Here is a 22,821-nt window from a genome sequence, read left to right on the forward strand (position 1 = left end):
GCGGAATGTCAGGAAGTATGACGGAATAGACTGGTCGAATGAGTCATGAACAGGAGTCGACAGAGTGGTGTACATACGTATTTTTTGTCATATGAATAAGGATCAAGTAGAAACGACGTGATGATTAATGAGTGGGTAAAGATGGTAGATAGAGAGAGAAGCGACATGATAAGTGGTAGTGGATAAAGGTGATATTTAAGGAGAGCAGCGACGTGAAGCAGTGTGATTAATAAAGAGAGACTCGACGTGATGAAACATTGGTAAATAAAGGTGAGTAGAATTGAATAATGTGGAGAAATCTTAGATGTATATTACAGAGAGGCCTGTGTATGCTGCAATCGAGATTGATGCGAATGGCGAAGGAAGACCAAGAAATGATGGAGTAATGGACGGACGGAGAGCCGAAATACGAATGAAGAGAGGAGGACAATTGCACAACGTGAAAGGACATAAAGGGAGTATGAGATCCAGATGGTGAACGTTGTGGAATACTGACGTAAGATGTAATATAAGTGTAAATCTAATTCTTACAATAACATTTGCAATACGAAAAAAAAATTTATTGTTGTTGTTGAAGCCTGGTACCAGTATAACTATTAACACAGTACCAAGAATGTGTACAGTTATTATGCAGGATGAATAATTTGTGTATTTTTGGTCTTGGATGAAATGTCGCAAGTCTAAGTTGATATTTAGCAGGATGAATAATCGGTAAAGTGAATGCAGAGGTAAGTCGATGGAGAGAGGTGCCAGAGTGAAAGGACGAATTCGGAGACTGGAATGCTATCTCCGAAACAACTCCATGTGTTATGTGGTTGAGTATAAGGGAGCAAAGGTATGGTATGTTGTAGTGAGTGTGGTGGTGTTAAGGTTAGCTGACTTCTAGACCTATTCTGTTGGTGTATTAATGCCAGGCACTTTATTGTGAATAGCAGAGTAAGCACGTAGATGTAGATGCCTATAGCTGTTTCTTTGGCGCTTCAGTGTATTTCGACAATATCGTAATAAATGGTCAGGGCACTGAGATTCAGATGTTTTATGTTTTTTATTTTAGATTTTCTGACTTGTTCCGCACCGACGAGAATCATCTCATTTTTGGGTCTATAGAACGAGAACTACACGCAGGAAGCGGCTACAAGGGTAGCGGATTACGTGTGGCGTGCACATGTGGGTTTTTTAGGTTAGAGAATTCCCTCCCTAGGCCCGACAAGACGCCTCCTGAGACGCGTCAAGGTAGGAGTAGGCAAAATGCAACAGGGAATAACAATATTAATGTGCTAATAGTAAACTGCAGGAGCGTCTGTAGAAAGGTCCCAGAACTGCTCTCATTAATAAACGGTCACAATGCCCACATAGTACTAGGGACAGAAAGTTGGCTGAAACCAGATGTAAACAGTAATGAAATTCTGAACTCAGATTGGAATGTATACTGCAGAGACAGGCTGGACAGTGAAGGAGGAGGCGTGCTTATAGCGATAAGAAGTGCAATAGTATCGAAGGAAATTGACGGAGATGCGAAATGTGAAATAATTTGGGTGAAGGTCACGGTTAAAGCAGGCTCAGACATGGTAATTGGATGTTTCTATAGGCCCCCTGGCTCAGCAGCTGTTGTGGCTGAGCACCTGAAGGATAATTTGGAAAATATTTCGAGTAGATTTCCCCACCATGTTATAGTTCTGGGTGGAGATTTTAATTTGCCGGGTATAGACTGGGAGACACAAACGTTCATAACGGGTGGCAGGGACAAAGAATCCAGTGAAATTTTTTTAAGTGCTTTGTCTGAAAACTACTTTGAGCAGTTAAACAGAGAACCGACTCGTGGCGATAACATGTTAGACCTTCTGGTGACAAACAGATCCGAACTATTTGAAACAGTTAACGCAGAACAGGGAATAAGCGATCATAAAGCGGTTACTGCATCGATGATTTCAGCCGTAAATAGAAATATTAAAAAAGGTAGGAAGATTTTTCTGTTTAGTAAAAGTGACAAAAAACAGATTTTAGAGTACCTGATGGCTCAACACAAAAGTTTTGTCTCAAGTACAGATAGTGTTGAGGATCTGTGGACAAAGTTCAAAACCATTGTACAATATGCGTTAGATGAGTATGTGCCAAGCAAAATCGTTAAGAGATGGAAAAGAGCCACCGTGGTACAACAACCGAGTTAGAAAATTGCTGCGGAAGCAAAGGGAACTTAACAGCAAACATAAACGTAGCCAAAGCTTTGCAGACAAACAAAAATTGCGCGAAGCGAAATGTAGTGTGAGGAGGGCGAGAGGCGTTCAATGAATTCGAAAGTAAAGTTCTGTGTACTGACTTGGCAGAAAATCCTAAGAAATTTTGGTCTTACGTCAAAGCGGTAGGTGGATCAAAACAAAATATCCAGACACTCTGTGACCAAAATGGTACTAAAACAGAGGATGATAGACTAAAGGCCGAAATACTAAATGTCTTTTTCCAAAGCTGTTTCACAGAGTAAGACTGCACTGTAGTTCCTTCTCTAGATTGTCGCACAAATGACAAAATGGTAGATATCGAAATAGACGACAGAGGGATAGAGAAACAATTAAAATCGCTCAAAAGAGGAAAGGCCGCTGGACCTGATGTGACACCAGTTCGATTTTACATAGAGTACGCGAAGGAACTTGCCGCTCTTCTTGCAGCGGTGTACCGTAGGTCTCTAGAAGAGCGTTTTCAAGAAGGGACGTCGAACAGACGTGCATGACTATAGACCTATATCTGTAACGTCGATCAGTTGTAGAATTTTGGAACACGTATTATGTTCGAGTATAATGACCTTTCTGGAGACTAGAAATCTACTCTGTAGGAATCAGCATGGGTTTCGAAAAAGACGATCGTGTGAAACCCAGCTCGCGCTATTCGTCCACGAGACTCAGAGGGCCATAGACACGGGTTCCCAAGTAGATGCCGTGTTTCTTGACCTCCGCAAGGCGTTCGATACAGTTCCCCACAGTCGTTTAATGAATAAAGTAAGAGCATATGGACTATCAGACCAATTGTGTGATTGGATTGAAGAGTTCCTAGATAACAGAACGCAGCATGTCATTCTCAACGGAGAGAAGTCTTCCGAAGTAAGAGTGATTTCAGGTGTGCCGCAGGGGAGTATCGTAGGACCGTTGCTATTCACAATATACGTAAATGACCTTGTGGATGACATCGGAAGTTCATTGAGGCTTTTTGCGGATGATGCTGTGGTATATCGAGAGGTTGTAACAATGGAAAATTGTACTGAAATGCAGGAGGATCTGCAGCGAATTGACGCATGGTGCAGGGAATGGCAATTGAATCTCAATGTAGACAAGTGTAATGTGCTGCGAATACATAGAAAGAAAGATCCCATATCATTTAGCTACAATATAGCAGGTCAGCAAATGGAAGCAGTTAATTCCATAAATTATCTGGGTGTACGCATTAGGAGTGATTTAAAATGGAATGGTCATATAAAGTTGATCGTCGGTAAAGCAGATGCCAGACTGAGATTCATTGGAAGAATCCTAAGGAAATGCAATCCGAAAACAAAGGAAGTAGGTTACAGTAAGCTTGTTCGCCCACTGCTTGAATACTGCTCAGCAGTGTGGGATCCGTACCAGATAGGGTTGATAGAAGAGATAGAGAAGATCCAACGGAGAGCAGCGCGCTTCATTACAGGATCATACAGTAATCGCGAAAGCGTTACGCAGATGATAGATAAACTGCAGTGGAAGACTCTGCAGGAGAGACGCTCAGTAGCTGGGTACGGGCTTTTGTTGAAGTTTCGAGAACATAACTTCACCGAGGGGTCAAGCAGTATATTGCTCCCTCCTACGTATATCTCGCGAAGAGACCATGAGGATAAAATCAGAGAGATTAGAGCCCACACAGAGGCATACCGACAATCCTTCTTTCCACGAACAATACGAGGCTGGAATAGAAGAGAGAACCGATAGAGGTACTCGAGGTACCCTCCGCCACACACCGTCAAGTGGCTTGCGGAGTATGGATGTAGATGTAGAACTGAATCTAATCTAAGAAACAATAAGGACGCGACCTGGTTTTCTCGATATGCACTCCATGGCGCCGGTCTCGAAACGCGGTATGGCAACGTGTATTTCCCAGTGTCGACACGCCGAGAATACGTTGGCGGAGGAAGTGGGCCAGCGAACTGCGCGGCGCCAAGGCCACGCGCGGTCGGTCGCGATGCCCCCTCCCCAGATAAGCCGCGGCACGTGGCGGCCGCGTCCCGCGAACGGCGGCAGTGTTCGCCATGAGGCCGAGCGGACGGGCGCTGCGATCGCTGGCCGCCAAGGCGTCGGCGTCCGCGTCGGTCTTCCGCGCCGTCGACTCGGCGCCGCCGCTCGAGATCTTCAGCGTGGTGGCGGGCTTCGCGCGCGATACCCACCCCAGCAAGGTCGACCTCGGCATCGGCGGTGAGTCCGGCAGAGGTCTTAGGTAAACAAGGCGGTACCAGAGGCTGTAGGCCAGGCTGTTCCAACCGAGCTCCATGGAGCCGGAGCGCTCACTGCCGCAGCTCGGAGCCGGCGTGGAGGGGGAAAGCGTACTCACTGCCCCCTGGCTGCATGCAGCCGCAACTGACGCAATAATCCGTGTTCAATGACAGCTATGACTAGCCGCGGGAGCCCTGTACCTCTATTGGGGAATACCTTTCTATTCACTGTGAGGGATGGTCGTCTGCAGTGTCTTGTATGTCATAAAGTATTTAATTCTACGAAGAGGTACAATATACAACGACATTATACTCGTCTTCACGCAGCGCACTACGATCAGTTAGAAGGCGTTGCACGTAGAGAACTGGTAGCCAGGCTTAAGAATGACATACCGGGAGACGTAAGTTTAAAAACGGTTTCGTAATACGGAGGGTATCAAAACAAGCAACATAATTCGTGTTCTGTAATGCGTTTATAATTTTCAGGTGAACGAGAACGGAGAAAACACTACTGAATCTGCAATTCAAGCAAGCTACAGGGTCGCTCACATCATTGCGACAAGTGGCAAGCCGTTTTCGGTGGGACCACTCGTAAAATCGTGAATGGTAGCAGTTGTAGAATGTTTGTTTCCAAGGGAGGTGCAGGCAATTGAAGGGGTTTGCTTGTCAAAGCAAACAATGTCTCGTCGAATCCTGGACATGACAGTGGATTTAGAGACACAGCTCACGAAAAAGGCGCAGAGCTTTGTTGCATTTTCGCTAGCGCTTGACGAAAGCACCGCACATGCTAGGCTTGCAGTATTTATTTATTTCCTGAACATCGTATTTCCTGGTGTAGCATGTCACCACGTCTTAGCAGCTAAAGTATGACGTTGTCGATCTTGTAAGATGCAGCTGGCACATCAGAACGCTTGCCTTGCAGCCTGCCTCAGCCAGCCGTGCCACGTGCCGGCCCATTTGAATGGTCACAGCGAGCAACACGGCTCCCTGGAGCAGGGAGCGCTCCGCGGCTCACAACGGAGCCGACGACCTGGAACAGCCTGCTGTAGGCAGTATTCCGTCACGCACCGCTCCTCAACACACTTTCTTTCTTTTGCCTGTGCCGTTTTTCCCGCGGATACGCAGGGTTGGCATGGTTAATCGGATGTGGCAATATTAGTTGAACAGGTGGCCGGATGCCCTTCCTGCCGCCACCCCGTACACCCCGGGACGGAATTTATGTACCCCAACTGTCTGCGACTAGTGTAATCCATGGAATAGTGCGAAAGTGTTCAGATGTCTGCGAGCCGTGTAATCGAGGCGGGCCGTGGGGACCAGCTCGGTATTCACCTAGGGGGATGTGGAAAACCGCCTAAAAACCACACCCAGGCTGGCCGGCACACCGGCCCTCGTCGTTAATGCGCCCGGCGGATTCGATTCGGGGCCCGCGCGCCTACCCGAGTCCAGGAAGCAACGCGTTAGCGGGCTCGGCTAACCTGGCGGGTCACACCGCTCCTCAACACACTGCCTCTTAACAAGCGTCCGGAAGGGGTCGAGGAAACGAAACAAAACATCGAGGGTTGAGAGGGTATGTAAAGTTACTGCAGTGATTGCAAAATCGAGTCAAAATTCTAAAGAACTGGGCAATATGACCCCACCTAACAATATCTCGTTGCACTCCCTCTGGACCGGAAGCATGCTCTAATTCGATTAGAAAAGGAGTCATAAGATCGTTGTATCCTCTCCTGAGGCAAAGTGGCCCACAACTGTTGTAACAAGTCCTTGACATCCTCGGTATTGCTGGTCCCACGTACAGTAGTGGAAATCGATAATACTACAGTATCTGAACAATACTTCTGTCGAATTTACTACGAAACTTGTAGATACGTATGAGATATAAGCAATCATGACAAAATTACATAATTTCTTTCTCAACATGAGTAACAACGTAAGGCGTTTGCATTTCCTGTACGGAAATTGGTATAAAGGCACTCACTGTCCTGTTGTGTTATACTTTGTCCAACCTCCGTTCTTCCTAATCACCAGAAAAATTCTCGTCGGTCTGGGTTGTGTTAGGGTTTGTAGTTCTCGCAATGAAGTTGTCGCCCACTCTTCTCATATTGCACTTTGTTCACAACCGACCCCAAATTGCCTTCCAATCCATAAATACGCCTTGCAAGTAGTCCCCAAAGGTTTTCCATGGGATTCAGATCCGCGTTACTGCAGGCCAGGGCAAGATAGCGATATCTTTATCCTCGGACCACTTCTTGGTTGTAGCAAAAACACGCACATACCCATTATCCTATTGAAATATTAGACTACCGTCCCCTTCTTTCACATAGGTTCTAATTAATTCTACCTCTAGCATCTCAGTGTACATGTTACAGTCAATTCTAATGTTTACCCAAGCAAAGAGTGACTTACCTTTAGCGCAGTGGTCTGTCCAAATCATAAGACTTCCACCACAAAAATTCTGCTCCTTCTCACCTGGTACTCTGTTCTCAGATAATGCCGATAACAATAAAATTCATCTGGCCCTTCTAAATTGAACGTCTTTTCATCAATGAAGATCTCTTTATCCCATTCTGATGTCCGTGACATAGGTTTTCCAGCAAACTCCAATCTAGCCTGTTCACGTTTGGGTTTTAGAACAGGTTTCTGGGATAATTTCTTTGACAAAATTTGTTGTACCCGTCTGGTTGTTACTGACAACTATAAATCAGCAACAAATTGAGAAGAATAACGGTTTGTTACCCTTGCTTTCCGCAAAAGAACCGTTTCCCAGACAATTTTCTGCTTAGCCCAAATTTTGCGTTCTGTCCATATAGTGCGCCCAGTGGAACGAAATGATCAACACCGCACTCGAACGTTTCAACTTCTTGGCGATTGGTTGATCAGAGTGTCCCATTTCCTTGTACGCACCAATTTTTGCCTTCTCATCTGATGATAACTGTTTTCCACGTGACATTGTCGCAGTCGTGGTTTAGGTACGCAACACGCACTGTCACTAATGGTGTCAGTTTCCCATCTGCAGTGTGAACGCCCTTATGTTCTCACTAATAAAGCACAGAGCCGACTGCATTTACACCAAGCTCACCCTCTACCAACTGAATCGTTGGCGTCTTGTTATACACTGTACTGCTGACATTTGACTGCATTTCATACTATTCCATATACAGTATGCACAACTGTCCCAACCGACAGTGTTAATTTTCCTGCAAATATCCATGCCTTACTCATTTCCACTACTGTACGTTCTACTGAGGACAGATCTGGAGATCTGTATCTGTATCTCAACATTACGCAGACAGTTCATGGAGACAAATACCCAGTGCGTGTCTTGTTGAAAAATGGCAACACGAAGTTGTCACACGAGGCATAACACGTGAGGTTTCAGAATGTCTGTGATACACCGTTTTTCCTTTATGGGTCGCTCGATAACCATCAGCCGTGACCTAAAGTGACATCAAGCTATTACGCCAGAAGTAACACTCCTATGTTTCTCCGAAGTACTTAGACATCACATCTACCGATTTCAGACCATTCGGATAATTCCTTCGTGGTGCATGTTTTTTCGTCTTCGAGTGTGTTTATTTTATGTTATTTATTTACCTCTTTGTTCGAGAGACTTTATTTACAATAATATGCAGTACACACTTTAGTAAAATGTAGAGTAATGTAAAACTATAGTCTTTCAAAAGTCTTGGTAGCCAAAACAGTAACATGTTTGTGTTACTTAAATACCTAACGATAGTGTTTTCACGTGAACAACACTTTTTCCCACTCAACATTTTTTTTTAGCTGATGAAAGTCGCAAGAAAAACTCAGAACGACAATGAGATGGCTGAAATTATTTTCCTTTAGGTGTCTTCTCGAATGTTAGGTTTCGAACTAGTTACAAGACATCAAGATCACTTTCCATGTCCAGGCGACTGCAGTTTTTGTTTTCATAATGGCTAGTCTAGCTTCATGCGATTTAAAGAATTTCTTTTTCCAACAAAAATGCTGTATTTATATTTCAACGCTGGGTGAGCTGTTTTTAGATGACTTTCAAGACGCACAGTCCACAATGAGACGTAACTGAGGACGTCATGACACATAACAAACTGTAGTAACTGCACGTTGTCTTTTTCAACAAACGTGAATTCATCCCTAATACAGTCACAATCTTCTTTTAGCAGACATTGTTACTCAGCCTACAGAAGCAATAAAAGCGCTGTTTCCTTCTATAGAGCACAACAAGCGTAATACTGTATTAAGAATGCAGAGCGCAGATTGAAGAATGTGTTGTCTTCGCAATAACTTGGTGACGCACAAGGCAAACCTGATATTGCCAACTCTACAAAAATGCACCCGCTGACTGTAACAGAAATATAAAATTTTTGACTTGTCTAAGCGTATGTTTCTGCTTTCTTCTGTGATGTCTGCGCTCCCCTTTATACCTCTCACACACTCCTCCCACTCCCCGGTCCCCCCCCCCCCCCACCCCCCTACCCCTCTCGCTGGTTGCGCGAACTACTGGAATACAAGGTCACAATGAGACACTACGATACAACAGCGACAATTTGCCAACTTTCGCCGAGCGAAGAATACAGTCACAGAGACACTGCTAGTCTGATGAGTGTGTGCAGAAGCAGGCCCTACTGATTAGGATATTACGTGACTATTTGATGAAGAGAATCGCGCAGCTCTGTTCCTAAGGAAGCGCGGCCGAGAGCCAAATGAAAGAGACAGGCGATTAACCACAAGGGAGATTAAGCGTATTCTTCGATTAACTGCAACTAAAACTGCATTCCAGCTGCTGCAAGAATGTGGGAAGCAAGTGATTCAACTGTCAGCCTGCCGCCGGCAAAACTACGGGGCGGTAATACACCAGCGCTCCGCCAGCTGGCATATGTCACGTGTTGGGTTTACTTCGGCCGCTGCTAAGTGCCGTCCGTGTTGTTTATAGGTCAACATGGCGTACAGCTATTTCAAAACGACTTTACGTTTCATCTTTTGTTCAGACTTCGCCCATCCCTATGCGCTTGACGTCGAACGATTTCCTCGTGACTACGTTAAAATACCACCGCAAGGTCTAATAGGAATCCTCCTGTCCATGGTTAGTAGTACCAGTACGTCGCCGCGCGGGCTTAGCCGAGCGGTCCGAGGCGCTGCAGTCGTGGACTGTGCGGCTGGTCCCGGCGGAGGTTCGAGTCCTCCCTCGGGCATGGGTGTATGTGTGTTTGTCCTTAGGATAATTTAGGTTAAGTAGTGTGTAAGCTTAGGGACTGATGACCTTAGCAGTTAAGTCCCATAAGATTTCACGCACATTTGAACATTTTTGAACCAGTACGTCAAGATGATTAACGACACAGCGTGCGACAGGCCGCTACAGGAGGCGAACCGTGGACTATATTTCTGTCATTCCGACGGCAACGTAAGGCCCGATATGGTCTATCACGCCGGTCTCAGGGTACGAACGATACAGATATTCAAACTGCCATTCCAGAACCTGCACACGTCGTCATTGCGGCACTCTGACCCAATGGCAGCGTACAGGATCATATTGCCGAACGAGGTGTACAATTCCGAAACTATCCAGCTCACATTTTCAGAAATGTCCGTGCAACCCACGCTGACTGCCCTACCAGTAACTTACACAGTAGTCCTTGCCACGCCTACAGCTTTTCCCAGCCAGTTGCATGGTCTCTCCGATTATCATGTCCTGCCATCTCACCGCACTTCAGTCCATCTGACGACATGGCCACCACAGAACTCCCCTGGTAGGTACCACAATACACACTTTACTCCTTCATTGTACCAACAAAGGCTTTAAAACCTGATCGTTGCGCACTGAGAAACATGTGCTCAAACAATGTCTGCCGCGTCGGCGTAAAAATCATCGCCACTCGCCCACGAGTCCCCACAAAACTCTTATCCAAGACGATGGAAACGCAGTCCGACCTGCTGACAGTCCCATGCACTAGTGATGACCAACACGTTTTGCTGGAAGGGCAACCAGTGGAGGCCGCCACAAACACAGCAGCGACCAGTGTCCAGGTTGAGACACCTGTCTCGCTGCCAAACCCTCATGATCTCTCTTGCATGAACATTGGACAGACCCTTGGCACAGCGCTATGGAGTAATGGCATGGAAGACGAAATGTCTCCTACTAGGGTCTGTCTGCCCTCCTGAACAAGACTGCCCATTAATATCAGAATCGACACATGATGGCTGGTGGGAAGGATCCTCCTTGCAGTCCCATTCCCACTCTGCTCCCTGCGATGGTAGACATGCATCCACAACTACTAGAACAGATATAATGGTTCGCCACATTGAACATCAACATGATCAGCACCGCACTAAAGTTGTAGCTCCGGTATGATATACTTCATGCCTCTCACATCGATGCCACCCATCTTCAGGAAGTTCGTGTTACCACGCTACTAACAATCTATAGCTATGAATCATACACATCTGTAGGCAATCACTCAAGGTGCAGAATGGCTTTTTTCACATGTGAAGAGACCGCAGTCACAGACACAATACTCCACCCATCTGGCTGGGGCATAGCTGTAACCATCTCCGACACACACTTTGTCGATATCTACACCCCGTATGGCTTCACAAATCATTGCAGCTGTCCATGTTCTTCACAGATGACGTGGCCCTTTTGTTTTCCAGGTGCTATTATCACTTTGTTGTGATCAGTGATTTCAACTGTGTCCTTCATACAAAGGCCACATGTGGCTGAGACTGCTTCACCATGGCAGAGCCACTACTATCAGCATCAAACAATGTATGTCTCCACTGCAGTTGGCACAGTGTGCCACACCCACACAGCCACCATACACAGCTGACTCTGCTTCACCCAGGTAATTCCGTTTCTATCAGCACCACAAAGTGTACGACCCCAGCACAGCTTGGCACTGTGACTGGCAGTCTGTCAAAACAAATGACTTCGTGATGTGCAACCACACCCCATATGCTGACACATCTGTGTGTGAGTGACGCTCCATTTGTGACTACTCAGTAGTACTCAAAACAGGTTTATCTATTCGAGGAGACTATCCTAGTCGCCTCAACATTTTGCACATCACTGAGTCCTCTCTCACTCCACTAATAATGACTGCCTCATCTCGGCTTCCAGCCTGTCACAGACAGTCACTGCACAGGCTGCACCCATCAAAGTTCGCTCTGTCTAATAAATTAGCGACTCACAACAATCAGAACATCCTCTCAACACTCACCATCACTTTGATCGAATCAGAGTCCCTTTGGTACATGTAGCCTCCACATGCTGATATCCTCACCATTGACACCCCATCCCTTCTCTCTTCAGTCGCACCACCGGTGTCCTGTGTGGACACATCGTATGTTTCCCACATCAGCCACAGATATGCCACCTGTTCAGCATCTGTTTGACACCCACTGTGACTTCGAGAAACAGCTCAGGCATGTCTTGCAAAAGTGTCATTAATGGTACAACTGGTGCATCTGCGCCTCATCGCCTATGAGAAACGGCCCAGCTCTTCGTGGTTTCTATCCCAGGCATGACGTGTTTGGTCAGAAGAGATTCACACCTGCAAGAAACAGTCCAGCCAAGCTCACCTTCCAGGCCAGCCACGATGCGGCTGTTCAGGCAAACTTACCATACACAACACCCGACATCAACCGATCGCCACTTCACCCCATTGACCTCAGCACTGCTCCTTTGTTTCCTACCTTGTGCTCCACACCTCCACACTGTCAGAGTAGGGGGGGGGGGGGGGGGAGTCTCAGTGGTGGCTATCGTTGTGGACTCTCTCTGACTGTTTAGAAAGCACTGCGCTCTGTTCATGAGCAAACATCTCATTTAATCGCCTTCAGCAAAGTGGTATTACTCTACTTACAGATCGTGTATTCGATATTCTTCGTCCGCCTGTGTCCCTATATTCCATGATGCAATACTGAAAATTATTCTCTTCCATTTTTCCAGACTTCGCTACTTTGATTACAATATTGCATTATTGCAACTGAGAAATCCTTTTTTTTTAATTTTTGGTCCTAATTTGCCTTAAGGTTCTTGAAGACGGGTATAAAGCTGCAGAAACAGTAATCCAATGATACCTATCACTTGCATTGTTGTATGCAAAAGTGTCATGGCATTTAACTGTACAAGTGACATTATCATTTTTTCGCTTGAAATGATAAAGTGCAGTTTACACGCGGTTCTTGCATGACACATGACTGATTGGCTTTATGGAAAGGATTTTGTGGATAATAAGACGTTTCGTTTTTAGCTCAGAAACAATTTATCCATAGTATTGCCTATTCATCAAATCTCCTGTACATGTTTACTTGAACTAAAAATCGTAATTTTGGTTCAAATGGCTCTGAGCACTATGGAACTTAACATCTATGGTCATCAGTCCCATAGAACTTAGAACTACTTAAACCTAACTAACCTAAGGACATCACACAACACCCAGTCATCACGACGCAGAGAAAATCCCTGACCCCGCCGCGAATCGAACCCGGGGACCCGAATCGTAATTTTGCGACTTCCTTCTGTTATAATTCACTATATCTGTTTAGACAGGTCGAAGAATCTGAAAGACAGTAATATTAATCCCACTTGCAGTTCAGAGCGCCCAGTTTCATAGATCTCATACCGTAACGGTAGACTGACTCTGGCGAACAGTTCTACACCTTTCGAATAGTTTTACTTTCGCAGTTTTGCAAGTTTCAGCTTGATGTGTATCTTGTACTTTGTGTACCATAATAGTTTATTCCATTTTTACAATTCACATTCAGATTTTACGAAACGGAGCTGGTTGTGCACGCAGCTTAACCACAGTCTAACACAACAGTCGCGACACTAGACTTGGCCACTGTTTCTATGTTTCGATACGGTGTATCGATACGTGGAACTGTTTCAGTGTTTCGGAACGGCTGTGGTTCACTGTTTCGAAACAGTGGTGTTTCATTCCGCCCCTGTCTCGGATATCCGGACCAGATTCGATCTCGAGCCAGACACAGAAACTGTATCGTTGTTTCAAAATAAGGCTGTTTCAGTCCACCTGTGCTTGGAACGGACTGATTGTATCGAAACAGTGATGTTTCATTCCGCTCTGTGTCGGACGAGATTCGGGCTCGGCACAGGTACTGAAACACAGCATAGCACTTCGTGAAACACTTTCAAGAGTGTCGAAATCGTTTTGACAGGCAATAGCATGAAGCTTAAGATATCCGAAAGTAAAGCTTCGTTTCTAGATGACTATCCTATTCCGAAATGGCGTAACATTTGCTTTATAAACATTAACCAAACAATAAAACAACGCATACTATTCACATTCAAAATAATAAATATGTGAAAATCATTCAGTTAAATTACACTTTTTTTTTATAACATACGTTTCTCTGTTCAAGTACAGTAATCATATTAAGAAACGCAAGTAAGCCTAGAACATTTTGAATAAAAAAAAGGCATAGAGTGACAGTTCTTATACATATACATAAATTTAATGTAGGTATAATTGCAAGCAATCTGTTTGATATATCACTGATAGTGTGATGGTGAACGGGAAGGGCTGGGAAGCATGGTGAACTTATAGTAACGGTTCGAAACATCTTGAAAGACAAAATTTTTTCTGTTATATTTTGTTATTTATTCGAATTATTTGGCATTATTTGTGAGTCTATAGTCACTGTGCCTATTATCCACAATGATTCCCTTTGTGTGCATGGGAATTAGCAGGATGGGTATATTCCCATACTAGCAGAATGTGGGAATCCCAGTACCATATCCGTTGTTTCTGCAGTTCGCTCCCACCTCCAGTTTCGTTCGTGGTGGTTCTTCTGTCTTCAGCTATGGCTGTCCTCAGCCAATTGAAAAGTTTCTTGCAGCTCCAACTTCACCCGTTCACCATATTGTTGCTCATCTGCCTTTGGACTGTCTCTTTTACCACCGTCTCCAAGCTACAATGCTGTTAGGGATCCGTGTGCAACGTGTGATGGAATCCCTCGGTGTGGAGCCCGTCCAGCCTCAAATCCAGGGTTTTAACCACCTGCCACCCTGGTTTCTGGAGAGGCCTAGAATGATTTTAGATTTGGTGTGGTACAAGAGCGATTTCGCTCTTGCTTCCGTTTTTAATGCAACATTTTCTGGTATTTTATCTGAGCACCACAACTATGTAGCTGTTTTAAGGGTGAGTTGAAACCGACCCGAGGTCGCATAGCAACATCTACAGAGGTGGACAGCCCTGGCATGTCTACAACGAAAACCTGAAATGAAAAACTGCTGGGAAGCTGTGGGACCAGAGATGTAGATTGATGCAGCTGCCTGTTGGAGCAGTCCAGGAAGGAACAACTGGGGGGCCAGAGGCGACTAACCAGTTGCTCAAGGGAACACACACAGCAACTGACTGGAGCCTGTCAGTGAGGTGCACATACTTTGCTAGGAACAGAGGATGCTGACAGGCTGGCAGATTGTCAGCAGCTGGGAGCCAGGTTTCAGCCAACAAGGCTGCTGAACGACATGCAATGCAATGGCACGGTTTCAGCAGGTGCTGGGGGCACTGAGAAGCAGGGCTTGACCATTGCCACTGGAGGAGCAGTGGTACTGATAGCAGACGAGATGTCAACAGAGCGCCAGTGGTGGCAGGACAGAGAGCTCAACCAATGCAGCTGCCAGTGCAATGATGGGATGGCTGATGATTCACTGCTGGCGCTGGGACACATCCTTGACCAAAGTGTCCAATGGGACAATGGTAAGATTGCTGACAGGCTGCCAGTGACACTGGGAACGCAGCTGCTGGCCTGACTTTGCAATGGAAATGGGCTCGACTAGTGTGGCTGCTGGCATGATGTGTGACATAATGGTGCAGTGTCAGCAGATGCCAGCAGCACTGGGAAACAGGACTCAACTAATGTTGCCACTGGGAACATGACAGTGCTAACAGACAGCATGGCACCAGCTGAATGCCAGTGTCACTGGGAGACAGAACTCCCCCAATGCAGCCACCACAAAGCTAGTCGGGCAGTAGTCACTGAAACACAAATGCATGGCATCGAATAGAATAATTTTATTGTCTTTAGGCCATTAAGGCAATAGACAAAGTGATTGCAATAGAACAATTGGTTTGTTATTACAGTGTAATATTACAGCTGATGAAATCCTACAAAGTCATACTTGTAAAACAATATAATTCCTGTTGCAAAAGAGCAATAGATTTGTTATTACAGTATAATATTACACTTGACAAGGTCATACATATAATACAATATAATTCATGTTACAAAAGAACAATAGGTTTGTTATTACAGGTTAATATTACGATTGGTGAAATCCTACAAAGTCATACTTATATTACTATATAATTCCTGTTCCAAAATAGTTATCGATTTGTTATTACAGTATAATATTACAATTGATAAAATCCTATATGTTGTAGAATGTGTGGGCAACTAACCAGTCATACAGTGCTTGTTTGAATGGTTGCTCTGGTAAATCGTGCTTAGCTAGTGGAAGTTTATTAAATAATTTGTGCCTCATTAGTTCATAACTGTTCAGTGATTTGAGAGTCTGTAGAATGGAGTATAAATACATCTATTCGTCCTAGTGTTGTAGCAATGTATATTTTCTCTGCATTTAGTTTTGGGTAGCTTCTTTTTTGTGTAGATTAAGACATAGTATGTATATAGGTTTACTACTGTCATAATTTTTTGCTCAGAAAACACAGGTTTACAGTGTGCCTTATATCATGAGCCTGTTATTACCCTAATAGCTTTTTTCTGCAGTAGAAGGATGTCAAGCACACAACTGGAGTTTCCCCATAAAATGATACCATAGATTATTATGCTTTGGAAGAATGAGAGATAGTATATTCTAACATAATTTTTAGGTACAAAATCCATTAGTCGCCTTAACAGATAGCTTATCCTAGACAACTTACCACTAAGATACTTGACATGTTGACCCCAAGATAATTTGTCATCCAAATATACCCCTAAAAACTTAACATAACTAGGATCATCCGATGGTAGCTTGTCGTTTAGACCAAATACTATCTGCTGAGTTTTATTTTCACTAAGCAAAAATCCATTTGCTTTAAACCAGTATGATTCTTGAGCAACTGTCTCTGTAATACAAGTTTTAAGGCTATTGAGGTCATTACTGCTGTTCAGAAAAGTTGTATCATCTGCATATAGTACAGTTTTTTATTTAATACATGACAGCAGGTCATTAATCATTATTAGGAACAGGAAAGGGCCTAGTACAGATCCCTGTGGGACAGCTACCTTAACTACTTCTACACTGGACAATTCTTTTCCAACACAGACAACTTGCTAACGGTTCTGTAAAAATGATCTTAATAGTTTAAGGCTCTTACCTCTAACACCATGTAAGTCCTATTTTTCAAGTAGTAGTGTATGTTCTACACAGTCAAAGGCTTTGCTTAGGTCACAAAAACTGACCTGAGTAAAGTCTTTATCCTCAAGTACTTGATGGATGTATTTTACAGCAGCATCTATCACATAATTTGTTGACATCTTTTCCCTAAAACCATATTGAGATCTACTAGTAATTCCTATATTATCAAAGTAATCAGATTATTGTTTGTAAATCGTGCATTCCAGAACTTTAGAAAAAGTTGGGACTACGTAAATTGGCCGGTAACTTGAGGCAGAGCCTTTAACCCCTTTTATATAAACGGGAACTGCCCTAGACATAGCAGACATGCAAAAGGCGTGCCCAGAGGGCAGAGCTGGGGTGGGGTGGTGGAAGTGCCGTTGGTGCTAAGAACAAGAATAGATGAAAGGTCTGCAAACGTGAAAAACGACAGAATGATGAGTGCGACTGAGCATGCATGGTGCCCAGGTAGCAGACTGTATAGTGAGTGTAGGAGCACACAAACAGAAGCACCAGAAGCGAGAGAAAAAATCCTGATGGAACGTGAAAAATACCATGCAGGAAACTAATACTGGGACACGAGAAGAGAAAAGAAAACACTACCATTGCTCTGAAGAAATGGTAAAGATGACGTGCAGAATATCACAGTAAGGGTGTACACTGCAGGAAGGAAATGCAACAAATGAGAAACATCTACGCCATAGAACCGGAAAAAGCACCAAGTGATTCAAGAGAAACAACACACTGTTGCAAGTTACACAGAAGAAGAGGCATGGGGGGCAGTGAGCTGGTGCAATATCCTGCTCGCTGCCGCCCTGGCTGAGCCAGATGCAGCCGAACCATTTCCAGAATTTCCAGCCATTCCTCACGAATGTGGTGCAACACTTCGTGCCTCTTTGTCTGGATAACATGCTGCAGTGTGTGTGTGTTTTTTTTAATCACTTGGTGCTTTATTCCGCTTCTGTGGCCCAATTGCTATTGTGCCAGATAACTACACTGCGAAATGCTGCTTTTGTCCTTGTCCCCATCTTTTGTATCTTTAATTATAACTGCATGCACATGACTGATGCTTGAGTGATGTTTTCCAGAGAGCCTTGAAAAATACTTTTATTACAGTGTCACAACAAATCCGAGTTCAATATAAAACAGAATAACAACTGAGACGACTGCCCTTGATCAGACCGCAGCAACATAGTCAAAATCCATAGTATCAGTAGTCATAATAATCATACTAGCTCAAGTAGACAGTTAAAAATTTCACAGTGGCAATACCATTCCCATAGTGCAGTATTATCCCTGACGGTGGGTGGACTAATGTCGCTGGTGTGGTGAGGTGAAGACTCGGCAGGAAACTCTGATGGATGAGCTGTGGGATGTGGCCAGCACTTGGCCTGGATCTCTGTCAAGAGCTGCCTGCTTGAGATTGAGTGGCCACCCTACTTAAATACACAGCAGGCAGGAGTGTATCGAAGGCACTGGGAAGACATGTGACCCATGGATGAAAGCCAGTTCCCTCAAATGCAGCCACCATCGCTGTTGTGTGTGTGTGTGTGTGTGTTGGGGCGCTCAAGCTCAACGTCAAGGTCATCAGCGTCCTGACACACATTAAATGAAACGAATGTGGACAAACTTAGTAAAATGGAAGCATACACGCAAGATCGCGGGAAAGATGAAAAACGCTGCATAAGGAAATAAAACTTAAGGAAAACGAGAAAGGAGCGTCAAGGATGCCACGGGAAATTGTCACTGGCTGACCACTTACGTAAAATATGGGCGAGCCAGTCACCCTGTGAACAAATTAAGGCCCTCTCCCTTAAATCTTGGTAAAAAAATTGGACAAATCACAGAACTTTAAAACTTTAACCACATTCGTTGATTATTTCCTAAGAGAGATAGCAAATCCGCTGGCAAGTCAACTGTAGCCCCCTGGTCAGAATATAAAACGCAATCCAATAAAGCGTGGCGTACAGTGACCTGGATGCCACAAGCAAAACACATCGGAGGATCCTCTCGGCGGAGCAGGAAGCCATGCGTCATAGGACTGTAGCCTATCCGAAGCCGAGTGAGGAGAACCTCGTCCCATCTACGGGGCTGGAAGGAAGTACACCATACACATGTTGTGGGCTTGACTAAATGGAGCTTATTGTCAGTCATTTCCAGCCACTCACCCTCCCACCGATGCATGACTTGGAGCTCAACAGTGAGGTGAGTGCGTGCAGGGGGATGTCACACTGAAATACTTGTGGATCAAGACACGCCTCTTTGGCAGCGAGATCTTCCCTTTCATTCCCAGCAATGCCCATGTGCCCTGGAACCCAGCAGAAAACCATCTACCCCAGTCGTTGTAGCTGGGGGAGGGCATCCTGGATGGTCTGGACTATTTTATCTGCTGGATACAAAGATTTCAATGAGTGAAGGGCATTTAGTGAATTGGAACAGACAAGAAATTTATGACAGGAAGAGCATCTCATCTGCTCCAGTGCCCGCAAGATCACAGACAATTCTGCATCAAAGACAGTAAATGCTTGAGGCAGTCAGACCTTGAGCACACAATCCGGGCAACAACAGAGCAACCAACGGAATCCCCCTGTTTCAACCCACCCTTAAAAACAGCTACATAGTTGTGGTGCTCAGATAAAATACCAGAAAGTGTTGCATTAAAAACGGAAGCAAGAGTGAAATCGCTCTTGTACCACACCAAATCTAAAATCATTCTAGGCCTCTCCAGAAACCAGGGTGGCAGGTGGTTAAAACCCTGGATTTGAGGCTGGACGGGCTCCACACCGAGGGATTCCATCACACGTTGTACGTGGATCCCTAGCGGCATTGTGGCTTGGAGACAGTGGTAAAAGAGACAGTCCAGAGGCAGATGAGCAACAATATGGTGAACGGGTGAAGTTGGAGCTGCAAGAAACTTACACACCTGGCGCACCAGGAAGAGCTGCCGTCGGATGGTAAGTGGCGGATTCCCAGCCTCAGCTGGGTATAGGACTGATCCGATAAGCACCCATGCCCAGTCAAATCCCTGCATGGTGGACAGCGTCAAGTATCCGCAAATAAGAGGTCCTCATTGACCCGTACATCATGCACCTATAGTCCAGCCGCGAACGCACAAAAGCCCTATAAAACTGGAGGAGACGGGACCTGTCTGCTCCACAAGACCTGTGGCTAAGGCACTTGAGGATGTTCAGTGCCTTCAGGGTTCTGGCTTTCGCGTCTCGCAGGTGTGGCAACCATGACAATCTGGAATCAAAAATGAGGCCCAGAAACTGCACTGTTGCTCTAAACTGTAGGATGATGTCCCCCATCTTCAAAGCAGGTAAATTAAAAGTACGACGAGAATGTTTAAAATGAACACACACACACACTTATCAGTAGAAAACCAAAAACCCGTCTTTGCAGCCCACTCCTCTAACTGCCACACTGTAAGTTGCAACTGATGGATCTCCATTGCAACACTGGAGTGGGAGCAGAAAACAGCAAAATTGTCCACAAATAAGGAGCAGTGCACAGGACTTCTTACCGTAGGCATAATACTGTTGATGGCTATGGCAAAGAGGGTAACACATAACACACTTGTGTCCACTGCCTATAAGCAATGGTGCGCCCCTGGTGGCACCTGCTAGCATTTAGCCTGTCAACAAATTGTAATCCATAGTGTGCCCACAGTGTACACTGTACTACCAAGGCACGTAAATAGCCTCGGAGGAGTGCCTGTGGGTCAACTGTAGGCTCTTTGCAGAGCGCAGACATTGAGTTAGAAAGCTGAAGTAGCTGGTGATTGCATGATACTAGAATATTAATGTTACATTTCTACAGCATTTGGGTACCTCATCACAGAAGTTCCATTGTGCATATGATGCCACCCCAACTGCTTTTGCTTCACAAGCAGGGGAAGAACTAGGTGGCATAACTAAAAGCTACCAACAGATGAAAGTTATAACAAGCAGCTCCTCACCCATGGGTTGTTTCTGTCAGGTGACACCTCTGCTGCTCCAGAGATATCAACATCTCAGCCAGTATCGGTCATCACCATTGTCACCATCCTCATGATGAAGAAAAGCTCACTGTGTTCCAAAGCAATCCGTACTCCTGTGGTCATCTGAAGAGACCAACAACTTTTGTTATGCTGACTTTCCATACATAAACCCAACTGTGCTACTTTACCTTGTCTTCATTCCAGTTTCATTCAAGTGAACTTGGAGTGTAATTCTAGTTTGTCTTCTACAATCTCTGTAAACTCACAGCTTATCTATTCGTACTTACAATGCCATGACAGTGCTAATTTGTTTCTGTTTCTTCTTGTGTTCCTCCAACCTCACTTCTTATACAATAAATTCTATCTCATAACAGTACTATTTTCCTCATCAAACGATGGACCACAATAATTAAAAGGCCTTATGGTGCCAATTGAAACACCGAAGAGATCTGAGAGAGCAGCCCCACTATGATTTTGTGTATGTGGAATTGGGCAACTGAACATCTTCCTGTTGATTTGAATTTCTTTGCAGGACAGGTTGTTCCAACCTCCTTTCTTATCTTAATCAATTAAAACTCAACTTGGAAGTGAGTGAAGTCAGTGAGATTACATAGCACTGCAATGTGTCATAGTGTTCAGATGGATATTACTCATTGTGCTAATATTATAAGCAAGTAAATCAATCCTGACCATATAACAATAGAGCAATGCTTCCTCCATTACTGATCGCTAGCATAAGCTACAGGGATAGTTTACAGAACAGAATAACATTGCTGTTCCCAACTTAGATGTGGTCTCCAAGAAACAGTGTGAGTAGAAATAAAGAAAGGAGAAACTTCGTCAGCCATTGAATCAAGATCCCACAATGGTGTTTGAAATATCATTTGAATTAATTTCTCTGAAATGAAATGAGGACAATGAGAAACTGGATCAGATCTATACCGCTTCACTGGTTACGTCTTCTAAGCCTCATTATGCCACCACGTCTTTGAATACAGAATTCTTAAGGAATATGAAACATTAATTAAAGTTCTCCAGCTCCAAATCCACGACATTGATCCTGCACTTAGAATGCGCCAACTAAAATCCAGGCCGTCACCAGTCATATTTGCAAAATTACTGCAAGCACTGGACTTCAGCATGAGCAGAAAGTGGTCAGAAACGTGGAATAACATTGCCCACGAGAAATATCAGACCATCATAAGACCTGACACACGATCAGTTGCATGGAATTACCATGATATGTTTGGAAGACAATTAATAAGATTCGTAAAGGCCATTGCATCTGTGTAGGAAACCTCCACTAGTGGTGAAAGTTTTCATCTTTTTAGTGAGACTATGACAACGAATATAAGATCATCAAACACACTGTAACAAGATGTAGCAAATGAACTTCCTCTGGATATCTAGAAGATTTCTTTCAAGTGAGAGAGGAAGTCCTTGAATGGACCAAAAATTTAGATGTTAATTTGATTGCTTTGTAGATTTAGTTCTCTAGATCTATTTATTTTGTAAAACAGTTCCATCAGTGTAAGTTGCAATTCAGTTTGTATTTCCATACGCTAAATAAATAAATAAATGTAACAATGAAAACAATCAAATTTTGACAAAATAATTTAACTGGTTGGATAAAAAATTTACTTACCAAGCGGTGGCAGAACACACACATAAAAGAAGGTTGTAATTAAGGTAGCTTTTGGAGCCAGTGGCTCCTTCTTCAGACATAAGGGGTGAAGGGGAAGGAAGAGGGGCGAAGGAAAATGATTGTAGAGGTCTAGGAATAGAGGTGATTTTCGGGAAAGTCACCCAGAAATATAGGTCAGAGGATGCATACCACATACGATGAGAAGGAAAGACTGATCGTTGGGGACTGCATCAGACGAGATTTGAAAACCTGAGAGCTTAAAAGTGGAAGACAGGGTAATATGCAAGACTGAGATTACTTCTTAAACATCATGCATGAGTTAACAAGGGTGAAGAGCTAAGTGCATTGAACATAACAGAGGTGGGAAAGGGACAGTGAAAAATAGATCAGTAAGACAA

At 44.4% G+C, this 22,821-nt stretch overlaps 1 protein-coding gene across 1 annotated transcript in view; it reads left to right on the forward strand.

Moving 5' to 3' along the window:
- Positions 1–4,264: 4,264 nt before the first annotated feature.
- The window catches only part of LOC126474320 (aspartate aminotransferase, cytoplasmic-like), a 96,909-nt gene continuing 78,352 nt past the window's right edge, over positions 4,265–22,821 (forward strand). Inside the window, exon 1 of the mRNA XM_050101786.1 lies at positions 4,265–4,427. Within this exon, the coding sequence (XP_049957743.1) occupies positions 4,265–4,427 (163 nt within the window). The remainder of the gene's footprint in view (positions 4,428–22,821) is intronic.

This window comes from Schistocerca serialis, chromosome 4 (genome assembly GCF_023864345.2).
Source record: "Schistocerca serialis cubense isolate TAMUIC-IGC-003099 chromosome 4, iqSchSeri2.2, whole genome shotgun sequence".
Lineage (NCBI taxonomy): Eukaryota > Metazoa > Arthropoda > Insecta > Orthoptera > Acrididae > Schistocerca > Schistocerca serialis.